The 16,241-nt window shown below is 41.2% G+C and overlaps 1 protein-coding gene and 1 pseudogene across 4 annotated transcripts in view; both read left to right on the top strand.

The window, feature by feature from the left end:
* HEXA (hexosaminidase subunit alpha) overlaps positions 1-5,527 on the top strand; it is a 28,919-nt gene extending 23,392 nt beyond the window's left edge. The window contains exons 11-14 of one of the 4 annotated variants that reach the window (XM_028100023.2): positions 689-872; positions 1,081-1,171; positions 1,577-1,681; positions 4,715-5,527. In XM_028100023.2, the coding sequence (XP_027955824.1) occupies positions 689-872; positions 1,081-1,171; positions 1,577-1,681; positions 4,715-4,892 (558 nt within the window). In that variant the 3' untranslated portion in view covers positions 4,893-5,527. Of the gene's footprint in view, positions 1-688; positions 873-1,080; positions 1,172-1,576; positions 1,682-2,735; positions 2,980-4,714 lie in introns of those variants that run through there. The other 3 variants (XM_028100026.1, XR_003608605.2, XR_003608604.2) reach the window with 3 other exon arrangements.
* A 2,372-nt stretch (positions 5,528-7,899) lies between these two features.
* LOC114206469 (small ribosomal subunit protein eS26 pseudogene) lies at positions 7,900-8,368 on the top strand (annotated as a pseudogene).
* Positions 8,369-16,241: the final 7,873 nt, after the last annotated feature.

Below are 16,241 nucleotides of genomic sequence, written 5' to 3'. Positions count from 1 at the left end.
AGCCCTTCTCTGCCTCTGCACAGACTGGTCCTCCCTGGGTTTGGATTAGGCTTTAATATTCAGAGCACTGAGGGGCCATCTCTCCTTTCCCCTCCAGAAAGGTCACAGAGGTCTAAGCCCTGGGTGTGAGTGTCAGAACATCTGTCACTCTTCCCTCACCACAAACTGATCAAGAGTTATTTCTGCTGCCACGTTACTTAGGATTCCTGAGACTGGCATGCTGGGTTGGCTTTTCCTTTCTGAGTCATAGACTAGGGGTCTTCCAGGTTTGGGAGCAGGACTCCTTTCTCCTTCATTGTTGATCAGTTAGGTCCCAGCCTCTTGCCAAATGCAGGGGCTCTGCAGGAACCTTGTTTCATCCTCAGAAACATCTGGAGATTCTTGGACTTGGTAGCTCTTGATGAGTCTCCTGGGCCCCACTGCTTGTCTGCCTTAGCTCATAGCCAGTATTACTGTCTTATTCCCGACAAGGAGGCTGCAGAAGGACTGGGGGTGGAAGCAGCAGGGAGGACTCCTAGGTCCTATAGAGTCCTTGGCCTCTGTTCTGTGCCAGGCGCCCAGGGGTTAGGAGTCACAGAGAAATGGTTAGCTGCCTGAGAGCAGAGTGGGCACATATCCCTTGGCCTGGGTTGCTTGCATAAGCATGTGGGCCAGAAATCTCAGCTATGTGCCATTAATTTTCTGACAGGTTCGGCCAGATACAATCATTCAGGTATGGCGGGAAGAGGCGCCAGTACGTTATATGAAGGAGATGGAGCTGATCACCGGAGCTGGCTTCCGCGTCCTGCTCTCTGCCCCCTGGTACCTGAATCATATAACTTATGGCCCTGACTGGAGAGAGATCTACATGGTGGAGCCCCTGGAATTCAAAGGTGAAAGCAGGGAGCTCTCCTTGCTGACCAGAGGAGGCTGGGCTGGTGCACAGAGCGGGAGACAGGAGGGTCTGGGCTAGACCTTTCAGGTGAGATGAGATATGAGCTATCTGGAGAGGGGCCTACGTTAGGAAGGTGGTTGGGGGGAAACCCTAGGGTTACCCCCACCCCCGCCAGCAGCGACCTGTTGGTCCTTGTTTCCCCTTAGGTAGCCCTCAGCAGAAGGCTCTTGTGATTGGTGGAGAGGCCTGTATGTGGGGGGAGTACGTAGACAGCACCAATCTGGCCCCCAGACTCTGGTAAGGGCTTCCTGAGAATGTGGGTGGTTGAGCTTGTGGGCACGGGTTCTTCCTTACAGACTTGCTCCTGTCTAGTCACCCCCAGACAAGTACCCTCCTTCCAGGCCTGAGAGAGAAGGAGCTGTACATTTTGAGAGCACCTGCTGCTACTGTCAAAAACAGTTCATGATCCCTTTACAACTTACTCTGGTTCCATATCTCTGGGAGAGGACGGGAGTGGGATCACGATCCACCTCTTAATGGAGATGGAGCTGAGCCCTAGAAGTCCCCAGGAGCCCCCCAGCCAGGTTGTCGCTCTAAATGACCTTGGCCCTGAGTGCAGGGTGCCCTAAATAAGAGGCAGCAGCCTGTGAGTGTCCAGCTCCCTTGAAGGGAGCCAACCTGGTGCATGACCCTTCCCTCTAGGCCCAGGGCAGGGGCTGTTGCTGAGAGGCTGTGGAGCAACAAGTTGGTGACTAACTTGGACTTTGCCTTTAAACGTTTGACACAATTCCGCTGTGAGCTCCTAAGGTAAGCAAGCAGGCCGTGTTGGGGCCTTCCCACAGTGGGTGGGCAGATGGAGGACTTACAGGAAAAACAATAGCGAATGCTTACAGAGGCTTACTTTGTGGCAAGCACTGCGCTGAGCCCTTTATGGGCATTATTTCATTGAATCTTAACCATAACTCCGGAAGGTAGGCAGTTTTATCCTCCCTTTAGAGATAGGCAGCTGAGGCACGGAGAAGTTAATGTAAAGCCGCAAATCACTCAGAACCAGAAATTGATCCAAGCCAACTTCAAAGTCTGTGCTCTTAGCCATGGCCATGCCTTTATGGGCTCTCATGGCACCCGTGCCACTGTTGGGGATGGGCCTGCATAAGATGGTCATTTCCCTGATTTATTCATTGACTAAGTCTTGAGGACCTGGAGGACTCAGCCTAGCATAGAGCTGAGAGCCAGCCGTGGCAAGGTCTAGGCCTCAACTGTGTGTAATTCACTGGGCGACTTTGAGCTAGTTCCTTACCATCTCTACGCACGTTGCTCGTTTGAATAATAAAGAAGGCATGCCCAGGGGTCCCCTGTAGAGACTGGTCACATCCTGGAACTTGTGAGGCTAAACAGGATTTCATGTCCACACCCTGTGCGTGAACAGGACAGCACATTGGTCCCCCACCACCACTGCATTTATAGCATTTGAGCCATTATAGGGGGGCTCGGTGGGCCAAGAGCACTAGGCATCCCTTAGGCATCAGCTCTTTTCTAAAGGTACTGCATTATTTGGGACTCGGGTACAGAGACAGGCAGGTTAGAAATAGGTGTCCCCCCAAATTTCTGGATGTCCCTGTGTCAGAATCACCTGGGGCGCCTGTTCAAAATGCAGATTCTTGCCAACACGTGAGCCCAGGCCAAGTAAGAATCTCTGGAAATGAGATCCCTGAGCAATTCTAGTGTACAGTGGCCGTTCAAGATGCACTGAGATAGGGGAAGGGGAGACTGTTGGTTGTGGCAGAGGTGTTGCGGGGGCCTTGGACTGACCCCTGTCTGAGTGGCTCATCTTGCCCTGTTTCTTCATGTCCTCTTGCAGGCGAGGTGTCCAGGCCCAGCCCCTCAGTGTAGGCTACTGTGAACAGGAGTTTGAACAAACCTGAGCAAGCAGCCCCAGGCACTGAGGAGGGTGCTGGCCCTGGGAGATTGGGAGTGGGGCCAGGCTTCCACTGTATCCCGGCCGGGGGATGGAGCCCCTTGCCCACATGCCCCTGTGCACAGAGAGAAGGGGGCCAGTGTTGGCACTACCATCCAATAAAGAGTGATGTGGCATTTTTCCGTAACGAACATGGATTACCTGTGTAAGAGAAATGTGACCGGCCCTGGGGTAGGGAGCTGCCTGCACTGGCCTTCTGCTCCCGAGAGCGACAGGGCGCAGCAGCCCAGCCAGGCTGGGATCAGTGTCGGCCCCTGGAGGAATCTCATAAGTTGACAGCTGGAAATGAAACCCTGTGCAGCCTCTGAGCTGTGTGACGCTTCTCTCACCCCCGACACTTAGTCTAACCACATACCCCCATGCTCAGTCTGCTCACTTCCCTTCCCTCCAAGTGCAGAGGTCACTTAGGCCTCCAAGGCTTCTGTGTATGGAAGAAGGCATTATAGTAGCCCCAGGAAGTTCTGGAGAGTGGCAAGGCCTCCAGACCCAACCTAGTTACAGAGCAGCCCTCCCCCATGCATACTCACACTTCCTTCCCCTAGAGCTTTTCTTCTGCTTTGGGTTTCTTGTTAGTTCAGTTTTGTACTACCGTTATTTTAATAATATTGAACATACATTGTGGTCTTGACACTGTGGTAGGTGTTGCATTTGAAGGATTTGGTCCCAAGAGGCCCTGGTCCATTCCCCAATATGCCAGCAACTTCGACCCACCTCCTCCCATCCATTTGCGGCCCAATAGCATCTTCTCAAAGACTTGATGGCTCAGCTGAAGCCATGAGGGGACAGCCCCTGAGGACCGGGAGGTGGGCAAGTGGCTCTGGTAGAGGGTCTTTACACATGTGACCCACTTTCCCTAGGAAGAAATGGCTCACTGTTGGGCCAGACTGCCCCTTGGTGGTTTCGTGTTCAGAACCAATGATGCAGGGGCGCCTGGGTGGCTCAGTCGTTAAGCATCTGCCTTCAGCTCAGGTCATGATCCCAGGGTCCTGGGATCGAGCCCTGCATCGGGCTCCCAGCTCCGCGGGAAGCCTGCTTCTCCCTCTCCCACTCCCCCTGCTTGTGTTCCCTGTCTCGCTGTGTCTCTTTCTGTCAAATAAATAAATAAAATCTTGAAAAAAAAAAAAAAAAGCAGGAGCAGCAGCAGTAATGCAGTCCAGAGGCTGGGGCAGCAGTAGACAGCAGCTGTTTTAGATGAGGATCTCTTTGACAATTATTTAATTATTTTACCTGGTCCTCGGTTGCAAGGGCAATGGAGAAGTCTGAGACGTTTCTTTCAGAAGGTTTCTAGTCTGGTGGACACAGAAACTTGGGGAAGACAGGCTGAGAAGGGGTCTGAGTAGAATTTGGTCCCTAAACGACATCTTTCAGTCCCTTTATCACGCTCCCGTGGGGACCTGGTTGGAGGTACACCAGCCCTGCCTTCTTGTGCTGTTTTTACAGGGACAGGGTGGGCATCTTCTGTCTGCAGAATCCTCTTGGGGACAGGGTCACCATACAGCCCAGATTAGCCAAGCCCAGGGCTCTGGCCTAGAGAGATACAAGCTAAGCCTCTACCATCTGCACTACCAAAGGAGCCCCCTTACCTGGGACGCTGAAATGCTCACTTTAAGTGCCCCTGCTTCCTTCCTGATCATAACTAATTGTTACTCTTTGAGATAATGTTAAGTAAAAAGATCAGACACTTAGGTTGTCTCAGTCAAGTCAGTGAAGGAAGAGGCCATGAAAACACTGTCGCAGCAGTACATTTCTATGATTTCTTATTCCTATTATAAACATTTTCTATAATGTTGTTATTTTTACAATTAAAAAAAATTCGTGTGGCCCAGTCAAGACTTTCACTTGTGGGATGTGCTGTTCCCCAGCCTCCACCATTGCTCCCTTGGGCCCACTGATCATGAGCACGTTGACCTGAAGATCCTCATCAGACCTGCAGCTGCTGAGGGGTCAGAGGCAGTGCCTGCAGCCTCTGCCCAGTCTGTTCTAGTGCACAGAATCACTGCTTCTCCATCTCCTCCTTTTTCACTTGGGCTGTGCATTTAGTGCCCCACCCTGACAGGGCCCGCCGCCTCCAGCCTGCTCATGTTCCTTTTGCACCACTAGGGGGCGAGGAAGTGCCCAGACTGATTTCCTGACTTCATCTTAGTGCAGAGTCCCTACCGCTCTCTTAGGAATCTTAATAAGGACGCAAAGCAGGCCTAATGGGGGTACAAGTAAAGGAGTGAATGGAGGCTGGAAGGACACGCAGCGTCCCCTCTCCTTGGTAGAAGTTGAGCTCAAGTGCCAGATAGCCCGCGCCCTTGGAATCTAGGTGCACCTCGGTGCATTAGCATAGGGATGGGAAAGCAGAGGACCTGACAGCACAAAGGAATAGCAAGGGGGTTCAGAAAGCCGAATGACAATGGGAAAGGGTGAAAAGGGGTTCTGTGGATATAGACTGACTTAATTTATACTGATGTACATATACACACACGGTGGCAACATTGCTGCATTCGAAAGTTTAGGTTTTTATAGTTTTGTCAACATCACTTGTAAGATTAATCAATACAGGCCATGACAATTGTGTTTCATATACTTTTTTTTCCCCGCTAAGAAAGAAAATAAGTAGGAATTGGGTACTTGGTTAAAATCATTCTGTATTTTTTCTTACAAATAAATAAACTCTGAAAATTTGAAAATTAGTATCCTTTTATTCCAACTGTTAATAAATAAATATATACATAAATACACATTAACTAATTTCAGTGAAATGTTTACTTGTTGAATTTTTTCATTACTATTCACTCTGTATATAAATCTTTACAGTCCTCACAGTTGTTTTTAAAAATCCTTTTTGCAAAAAAAAAAAAAAAACCCTTTTTGCAGCAGTCCGTGTGTGTGTGTGTGTTTTCCTGCATTTTTCAGAGATTTTTAAAGTGAAAAAGTCTGTGAGTCTTATTTTCACAATAATTACTGTACTCTAACCACATCCATGTTATCCTGTCTTCTCTACCACAGTAACTACTTACATTTTTTCATGATTTCAAATGTTTCAAGCAAATGGAAAAGTGTAGAGAATAAAATAATAAACACAATATAACCACCACCCAAATTTACCACATCTCAGTAGTTATATTTGCTTCAGATTTTTTTAAAAGAGATGAGATGTTATATATGTACCCTTTCCCAGTCACTTCCCAAAATAACCGCTTTCTAAAATTTATTTTAAATCTCGTTTTCTTTGGAGTATCTGATACTTAGCTGTGATTTTTCTTCATTGTTAATAATTTTTTTATAGCTCACTTTATAGCAAATTAGGGGTATTTTACAAGGCACCCCCAAAAGAGGAGACAGAGAGTGTGTGTGTGTGCACATGTGTGTGTGTGTGTACCAGCCAGCAGGCAGACATAGGCTGAGAAGAGGGACGTCTCTGCCCGTGCTGGGGTGCTGCTGAATGTAAGAGAAAGCATGTTGGAGTTATCTGGATAACCTATTATAAAAGAGAAGATATTGACCATAGGAATTTTGAGAGAACTATGTGGATGTTTAGACTCACATAAATCAGAAATTTGAATGAAGATGCTTGTGAAGATCCATCTAGGGGAACAGTGCTTCTTCATTTCTATGAGCTTTCTGTGTCAGGCACTGTTATAAGTACTTTATTGGATATTAACTTCCTTCCTAACCAGTGAGTTAGGTATCAATATTATCCTCACTTTTTATTTTATTTTTTATTAGCTTCAGACAGATAAGGAAACAGACACAGAAAGATTAAATGGTTACACAGTTAAGCTGAGTCAGGATTTGTACTTAGGCAATATGGATCGAAGCTCACCTGGTTATTTCTACCTTACACTGCACCCAGCCATTAGCCACTACCCCACACCACACTCTTCTGCTCTTCGACACTACACTCAGGCACATGGATAAAGCTGAGTACTCAGCTATACCTGGGCTCAAGTCCATTTCCTCTTGCCTTGCTCTTCAAGCCTTTTCCTTATGAATGGTTCCTTTCTCTCTGCACACAAACAGGCATAATATGTCAGTTTTCTGCTTTTAATTTTTCAAAATCGCCCCCTTGTCCAATTCACTTAAGGTATGCTAGTTTTCCCCTTCAAAATGGGGTGTCTCTTGAGCTCTCCATCATTTCCTGACATTCTACCTGTGTTAGTCAGGACTCCTTGAGTTGCAAGGAAACAAACTGGTTTAAGCAAAAAACCATAACATTGCCTCATGTAATTGCATACGTCATGTAATAGGAGTCAACAATTCTATGATCCTAGGAATAAATCTGAAAATATATAACTATAGAGAAAGTCATTAAATTTCTGAAAGACACAAGAAGACCCAAATGTAGAAAGGTAACATGTTCATGAGAAGATTCAACATTGTAAGGATTTAAATATGATCTGTAGATTCCATGTGATTCAAATTCAAATCCAAATTTTAGTTTTTATGCTACATTGGTCTAACAGGTAACAGTTTGTTCAAAATAATAATGTATTTGGTTATTATAGCTTATAAGTGAGATAAATGACAGTAATGTTATCAAAGATGGGAGGGAAGAATTGGAAATACTCTGTTATAAGGCTTTTGTACTAGTGAAGAAGTATAGTGTTATTTAAAAGTGGGTTTGGATTAGTTGTAAATGTATTTCACAAGAACTAGGGCAACCACTAAAAAAATTAAAGTGTAACTGATGGGCTAATAAAGGAGAGAAAATATAATCATAAAATGCCCAATTAAAACCATAAAAGGCAGGAAAATAGAATACCAAAAATAGAAACAATGAAGAAGGGCAACAAATGGAAAACAGTAACAAATATGTTAGATAGTAATCTAACTTTTCCAATAATCAGTTTAAGTATGAATGGTCTAAATACACCAGTTAAGGGCGCCTGGGTGGCTCAGTCGGTTAAGCATCTGCCTTTGGCTCAGGTCATGATCCCAGAGTCCTGGGATTGAGCTCCACAGCGGGCTCCCTCTCAACGGGGAACCTACTTCTCCCTCTCCCTCTGCCCCTCCCCCAACTTGTCCACTCTCTCGCTCACTCTCACAATCTTTTTAAAAAAAATTTAAAAATACTCTCTCGGGTCTCGCTACCAAGATGACCAAGAAAAGAAGGAATAATGGTCGTGCCAAAAAGGGCCGCGGCCACGTGCAGCCTATTCGCTGCACCAACTGCGCCCGTTGTGTGCCCAAGGATAAGGCCATTAAGAAGTTCGTTATACGGAACATAGTAGAGGCTGCCACCGTCAGGGACATTTCCGAAGCGAGCGTCTTCGACGCCTATGTGCTTCCCAAGCTGTATGTGAAACTACATTATTGTGTGAGTTGTGCCATTCACAGCAAGGTAGTCAGGAATCGCTCTCGTGAAGCACGGAAAGACCGAACACCCCCACCCCTATTTAGACCTGCAGGTGCTGCCCCACGACCTCCACCAAAGCCCATGTAAGGAGCTAAGTCCTTAAGGACTGAAGAAAAGCTGTTCTCCAGAAAAAAAATAAATGGCGATTACACTTCAAAATAAAAAAAAAAACAATTTAAAAATAAATACACCAGTTAAAAGACAGAAATTGCCAGAGATGATTAAAAAAAAATAAGACCCAACTACATCTTGTCTATATACATCTGATATACTCCCACTCCCCCTGCCAGGCTAACAGTAATGGAAAGAAAAGCTGGAAAAGTGATACTAATTTCAGACAGAGCCACTTGAGAGCAAGGAAAATTATCAGGGAAAAAGGGGAATTACATGATAATAAAGGAGTCAATTCCCCAAGAAGAATAATCCTTAATGTGTGTGGCCTAACAATAAAGCATAAAAGTATATGAGGGAAACATTTATGAAACTGCAAGGAGAAACATGCACTATTACAGTTGGAGTCTTCAACTTGATCAGTTGAAGACTCAGCAACTGACAAATTCAGCACATAGAAAATCAGTAGTGACATCACATCATTTTATATAATTTAGCATCATCCGTCAACTGGATCTATACATTCCCCTTGAATTTACATGGAACATTCACCAAGATAGACCACATTCTGGGACATAAAACACACCTTAACAAATTTTTAAAAGTTGAAGTCATACAATGTATGCTCTCAGACCACAATGGGATTAAATTGGAATCCAATAATATAACCAAAAGTCCCGAAATATTTGAAAATTAAGAGTCTCATGCTCTACCGACTGAGCTAGCCGGGCACGTCCGAAATATTTGAAAATTAAACAACATAGTTCTAAGTAACACACAGGTCAAGAGAAATTTTAAAAATATTTTAAAACTAAATGAGGGGTGCCTGGGTGGCTCAGTCAGTTAAGCACCTGACTCTTGATCACAGGGTTGTGACTTCAAGCCTGGTGTTGGGCTCCACACTGGGCATGGAGCCTACTTAAATATATTTTTATATATTAGATAATATATATGTATATAATTAAATAGATATAAATTATATATAAAATATATATACACATATATAAAACAATAGGATACAATTTATCAAAGTTTGTGAGATGCAGGAAAAGCAGTACTTAGGAACACTGAATATATATTAGAAAAGAAAGATCTAAAAAAATAAGCTTTCACCTTAGGAAACTAGAAAAAAATCCAAAGTAAGCAAAGGAAAGAAATAATAAGAATTAGGGCAGAAATCACTGAATAGAAAAAACAGAAAATCAATAAAACCAAAAGCTGCTTCTTTCAAAAGATCTATAAAATCAGTAAGCCTCCAGCCAATCTAACCAAGAAAAAAAAAGAAGACACACATTACTCTTAACAGAAATTAAAGAGGAGCCATCACTATTGACTCCATGGATATTAAAAGAATAATAAAGGAATATTATAGATAATTCTATACCCACAAATTTGATAATCTAGATGAAATGAACTGGTTACTTGAAAGACACAATCTACCAGAATTCTCACAAGGAGAACTAGATAATCTGAATAGGCCTATATGTATTAAAGAAATTGAATCAATAATTAATATTGTTCCAAAATAGCACCAGGCCCAGATGGATTCATTGGTGAATTTTACCATATATTTGAAGAAGAAATTGACACCAATTCTCTCTAATCTCTTCTTGAAAGTAGAGGGCAGGATTATCCTAATATCAAAACCAGATAAATACACTATAAGAAAGGAAAGCTACAAACCAGTATCTCTCCTAAACGTAGATGCAAAATACTCAACGAAATATTAGCAAATCAAATCCAACAAGGTACACAAAGAATTATACACCATAACCAAATGAGATTTACTCCAGGATGCAAAGCTAGTTCAACATTTGAAAATCAATTAATGCAATCCATTGCAACATGCTAAAGAAGAAAAATTATATGAACATATCAACAGATACAGAAAAAGCATTTGACAAAATCCAAAACCCATTCATGATAAAAACTCAGTAAACCAGGAATTGAGGGGAACTTCCTCAACTTGATAAAGGACATCTACAAAAAACCTACAGCTACCATCATACTTAATTGTGAAAAGCTAGATGCTTTCCCCCTAAGAGGAATAAGGCAAGGATGGTGCTTTTCACCACTCCTGTTCAACATTGTACTAGAAGTCCTCGCTAATGCAATAAGAACAAGAAAAGGAAATAGATACACAGATTGGGAAGGAAGGAATAAAACTGCAGATGACATTATTGTCTATGAAGGAAATTTAAAAGAATCAACAAACTCCTAGAACTAATAAGCAATTCTAGTAATGTTTTTAGGGTGCAAGACTAATATACAAATGTCAATTGCTATCCTATACATCAACAATGAATAATTGGAATTTGACATTAAAACACGACACAATTTACATTAGCACCAAAAAAATTAAAGATGTACAAGATCTATATGAGGAAAAGTACAAAACTGCGATGAAATCAAAGAAGATTTAAGAGGTATTACATGTTCTTGGCTAGGAAAATTCAATATTGTTATCAGCGCTTCCCAATGTGAGCCATAGATTAAATGTAATCCCAGTCAAAATCCCAGAAAGTTATTTTATGGACATTTACAAACAGAAAGTTTATATGGAAAAGCAAAAGACAGCCAACACAACATTGAAAGAGAATATTGTTAGGCCACACACATTAAGAGAACAAAGCTGAGAGGTCTGACAATGTCTAATTTCAAGACTTACTGTAGTCGGGGCACCTGGGTGGCTCAGTTGGTTAAGCGACTGCCTTCGGCTCAGGTCATGATCCTGGAGTCCCACATCGGGCTCCCTGCTCGGCAGGGAGTCTGCTTCTCCCTCTGACCCTCTTCCCTCTCGTGCTATCTCTCATTCTCCCTCTCTCAAATAAATAAATAAAATCTTTAAAAAAAAAAAAAAGACTTACTGTAGTCAATATAACCAAGACAGTTGGCATTTCGTGAAAGAAGTCTAGACAAATAGGGGCACCTGGGTGGCTCAGTCGTTAAGCATGTGCCTTCGGCTCAGGTCGTGATCCCAGGGTCCTGGGATCGAGCCCTGCATCGGGCTCCTGGCTCCACGGGAAACCTGCTTCTCCCTCTCCCACTCCCCCTGCTTGTGTCCCCTCGCTCGCTGTGTCTCTATCTGTCAAATAAGTAAATAAATAAATAATCTTAAAAAAAAAAGAATAGACAAATAGATCAATGGAATGGAATAGAGAACCCAGAAAGACTAACACAATATAATCAATTGATCTTTAGCAAAGGAGTAAAGGCAACTTAATGGAGAAAGCATGTTCTACTCAACAATGGTCCTAGAACAACTGGACACCCACATACAAAAAAAAAAAAAGGAACATCCAACATTAGTTAATATAATACAGCATATTAATAGAATAAAAGACCCACATTCTTATCTCAATAGTCACAGAAGAAGCATTGGACAAAATAGAAAACATAATGAAAGCCCTCAACAATATACTAATAGGAAGGAATTTCCACAACCTGATGAAGACTATCTAAAAAAAATCTACAGTTGACACCATACTTAATGATGAAAGAATAAAGGTTTTCCCCTAATATTGGGAACAAAGCAAGGATTTCCATGCTTTGCTCTTGTTTTAAAGATTATAGTGGAGGAGAGGGGTGCCTGGGTGGCTCAATCGTTGAGTGCCTGCCTTTGGCTCAGGTCATGATCCCAGGGTCCTGGGATCGAGCCCTGCATCGGGCTCCCTGCTCCGTGGGAAGCCTGCTTCTCCCTCTCCCACTCCCCCTGCTTGTGTTCCCTCTCTCACTATGTCTCTCTCTGTCAAATAAATAAAATCTAAAAAAAAAAAAAAATTATAGTGGAGGAGAATCAAACGTTCCAGTTTTCTGAATTTTATGAATTCAATTTTAGTAATGCTTACCGCAGATGTGTGCTATAGACATTTATGTAATAATAATATAACATATACTAAAAACAAAAGTGCCTAAGGTAGAGTTTATATATCATAGTATGATCATTATGAGTAATGCCACTATGTAGGAGAAAAAACTCCCTACCACAGATTTGGATTCCATCAATATCTTATTTTTTATATATATAAAAAGAGGAAATTGGATTAGATTTAGCTAAACTTTGTTGGGTCCTATAATTCTTTGATTATTTCCTTGATGATTTATTTTGAAATACGACTAAAATATTAAAACACCTTTTAAAAACAATTGTATTGGAAGTTCTAGTTAGTGCAATTAGGCAAGAAAAAGAAAGGTATAGGGACGCCTGGGTGGCTCAGTCAGTTAAGCGTCTGCCTTCGGCTCAGGTCATGATCCCAGGGTCCTGGGATTGAGTCCCTCATCGGGCTCCCTGCTCTGCAGGGAGCCTGCTTCTCCCTCTGCCTCTGCTTCTCTCTCTGTCTCTCATAAATAAATAAATAAAATCTTAAAAAAAAAGAAAGGTATACAGATTAAACAGGAAGCAGTAAAACTGTCTTTATTTGCAGATGATGTGGTTGTTCGTGGAGAATATCCAATTGAATCTATAAAAAAGCCACTAGAACTTATATTTGAGTTTAGCAACATTGCAGGATATAGATCAAGAGACAGAAATCAATTACATTTTTATATACAAGCAACAAACAACTAGAAATTGCAGTTTTTAAAAAAGATACGATTTGCAATTAAAAATTTGAAATTCGGGATGCCTGCGTGGCTCAGTCGGTTAGGCATCTGCCTTCAGCTCAAGTCATGATCCCAGGGTCCTGGATCGAGTCCCGCACTAGGCTCCCTGCTCAGCAGGGAGCCTGCTTCTCCCTCTGCCTGCTGCTCCCCCCTGCTTGTGCTCTCTTTCTGACAGATAAATAAAATTTTTTAAAAAATTGAAATTCAACAAAATATATAAAAAACCTTATACACTGAAAACTACAAAATATTCGTTTGAGAGAAAAACCTAAACAAATGGAAAGACATACTTTCTTCAACAAGCAGAAGTCTCAGTTTTGTTAAGATGTTGATTCTTCCCCATAATGATGTGTAGATTCAATGCAATTCCAGGCAAAATCTCAGCAGGCTTTTTTGCAGAAATTGGCAAGCTGATTCTAAAATTTATATGGAAATGCAAAGGTCCTAGGAATGCCAAAACAACTCTGAAAAAGAGCAAGGTTGGAGGTCTCACACTGATTTCAAAGATTACAGTAAAGCTCCAGTAGTCAAGGCAGTGTGGTATTGGCATAAAGATAGAGAAATAGATCAGTGGAGCCAAATAGTCCAGAAATAAACAAACACATATTCATACAATTGATTTTTGACAAAGGCAATTCAGTGGAGAAAGGATAGCCTTTCTCAACAAATGGTGCTAACACAAATGGATATCCATATGCAAAAAAATATATATCTTTTAACTAGCTCAATCCATATCTCACACCATACACAAAAATTAACTAAAAATGATGCATAGAACTAAATGCAAGACTGAATGCTATAAAACTTCTAGGAGAAAACATGGAAAATCTTTGTGTCCTTGGCTTAGGCAAAGATTTCTTAAATATGCCACCAAAAGCATTATCCATTAAATTACAAATTGATAAATTGTTCATCATAAAAATTAAAGCTGAAAACTGCTCTTCAAAAGTTACTGTTAATAGAATGAAAATATAAGCCACAGCCTGGCAGAAAAAAAATCTTTGCAAAGCATAAATTTGACAAAGGATTGGAGCTAATTAAAGAATATAAAGAACTCCCAAAGCATAACAAGAAGAAAACAATGCAATTTTTCTTACTGGGTAATAGATTGCGGTAGATTGTAAATAAATGCATGAAAATATTCTCAACATCATTAATCATTAGGGAGATGGAAATTAAAACTATAATGAAATATCACTACATGCCTATTAGAATGATTAAAATTTAAAAGACTGACAATAAAAACTGTTAACAAGAATGTGAAAAACTTGAATTCTCATAACACTGTGAGAATGTAAAATGTAACAACCACTTTGGAAAACAGTTTGACATTTTCTTAAAAAGCTAACCATACACCTGTGACGTGATGCAGCTGCTCTACTCCTTGGTATTGACCTAAGAGAAAAATAAATATATGCCTATAAGGAGACTTGTACATGAGTGTTCATAGCAGCTTAGCTTGTAATAGCCAAAAACTGGAAATAACTCAAATGTCCATTAAAGGTGAATGGATAAACAAATAGTGGTATATACATACAATGAAATAGTACTCAGCAATAAAAAGGAGTAAACTATCCATGCACACAACAACATGGGTGGTTCTAAAATTAATTTGCTAAGTAAAGAAGCCAGAAAAAAAGAAGAGTACATAATGTATGATTCCATTTATGTAAAACTATAGAAAGTGCAAATTAATCTATATTGGCAAAAATGTATCAGTGATTGCTTGAGGATAGGATAGGCAGGAAGGAGCAGAAGGGAGAAACAACAGGAGCACAACTAAACCTTTGAATGTGATGGATCTGCTTGCTATCTTGATTGTGGTGATTTCACAGGTTCATATGTCAACATTTATCAAATAGTATATTCTAGGGGTGGCTGGCTGGCTTTTGATCTTGGGGTTGTAAGTTTGAGCTCCACATTAGGTGTAGAGATTACTTAAATAAAATATTTTAAAAATTATATATTCTAAATATGTGCATTTTATTGTATTCAATCATACCTCAATAAAGCTATTTTATTTTTTTAAAAGATTTTATTTATTTATTTGACAGAGAGATAGAGAGCACAAGTAGGCAGAGAGGCAGGCAGAGGGAGAGGGAGAAGCAGCCTTCTCACCAAGCAGGGAGCCTGATGCGCGACTCGATCCCAGGTCCCTGGAATCATGACCTGAGCCGAAGGCAGACGCTTAACTGACTGAGCCACCCAGGCGCCCCAATAAAGCTATTTTAAAACACACTATCACCCTATAACCCCCCCAAAATACTAGCATTTGGGGATGAATCCATGCCTATACAACCAACATGTATTCAGTATCTATGCAGGAAAAAGCAAGGGAAGGCAATGAGAGGTATAATATTCTTGAGAATAGGAAAGCCCACAAATAACTGACAGGAAGTAAATGGTAAGTACAATCTGAGAATCACTCCAAAACTGAGAGGAAGTCATACAGACTCAGTTTGCAGGCAAATGCAAAGGATCTGCAGTAATTTCTGGAGATGTTGAAGTGGTCTGAGTGCTTATAATATCTTGATACTAACAAATCAAAACTTCCTTCCAGGACAAAGCCAAACTGAGAAGAAACTGATGGGAGTAGAATCCAAATAGAGCTGGGCAGGGACTATAAGGGCAAAAGACAGAGAAGGCCCTAATAAAAGTGGGTGGGACCGTGGAAGATGCAGATCTTAGAAGTCAGAGGCCACATTTTCATTATTTCTTTAAGGAAAAATAAAACTCTATAGCTTTGAAGCTAAAATACCTATTCTTCCCATTGTTCCTTGTAGTCAGAAAAGCTCATTGCACTCAAACATGAGCAATTGAAACTGATCTCAGCTGAATCCCATAGTCATCATAAAAAAGAAAAGAATATAATAATGTCCCCGTTGACAATGAAAGCATGGTGGAAGGATTTGCCCAGAAAGAAAAAAGGAAGAAAATCATTAAGAAAATGAAAAAAATTATTAAAAATCAGTATAAGAATTAGAAAATTTCAGAAATGCAATAATAGGAAAAACTTAAGATTTTTTAGAAGTCAGTTTACAGAACTCAGGAAAGAGAATAAACTAAAAGTTATTTCTGAAATGAAAACTAAATGAGAAGGAACCCAAGAGAAAATGAAAATGCCTAATATTTTCAGACAAGTTTCAATGGAGGACTTTTTTACAATACAGAAGAAAGAGATAAAAATGGATTTGAGAGAAAGTGATAGAAAAAGAAGATAGTCAAAGAAGATCTAACATATGTATGATAGGATTTACTGAAGAGGAAAACCAAAGCAATGGAACAGAATATGTACTAAAACTATACTATAATAATATTTTTCTTGGGACGCC

This window comes from Eumetopias jubatus, unplaced genomic scaffold (genome assembly GCF_037043125.1).
Source record: "Eumetopias jubatus isolate StellerSeaLion01/CBP00866 unplaced genomic scaffold, mEumJub1_p1.0 scaffold_7, whole genome shotgun sequence".
Taxonomy (NCBI): Eukaryota; Metazoa; Chordata; class Mammalia; order Carnivora; family Otariidae; genus Eumetopias; species Eumetopias jubatus.
The sequence above is the reverse complement of the archived record's forward strand: the minus strand, read 5'-3'. Positions and strand labels throughout refer to the sequence as shown.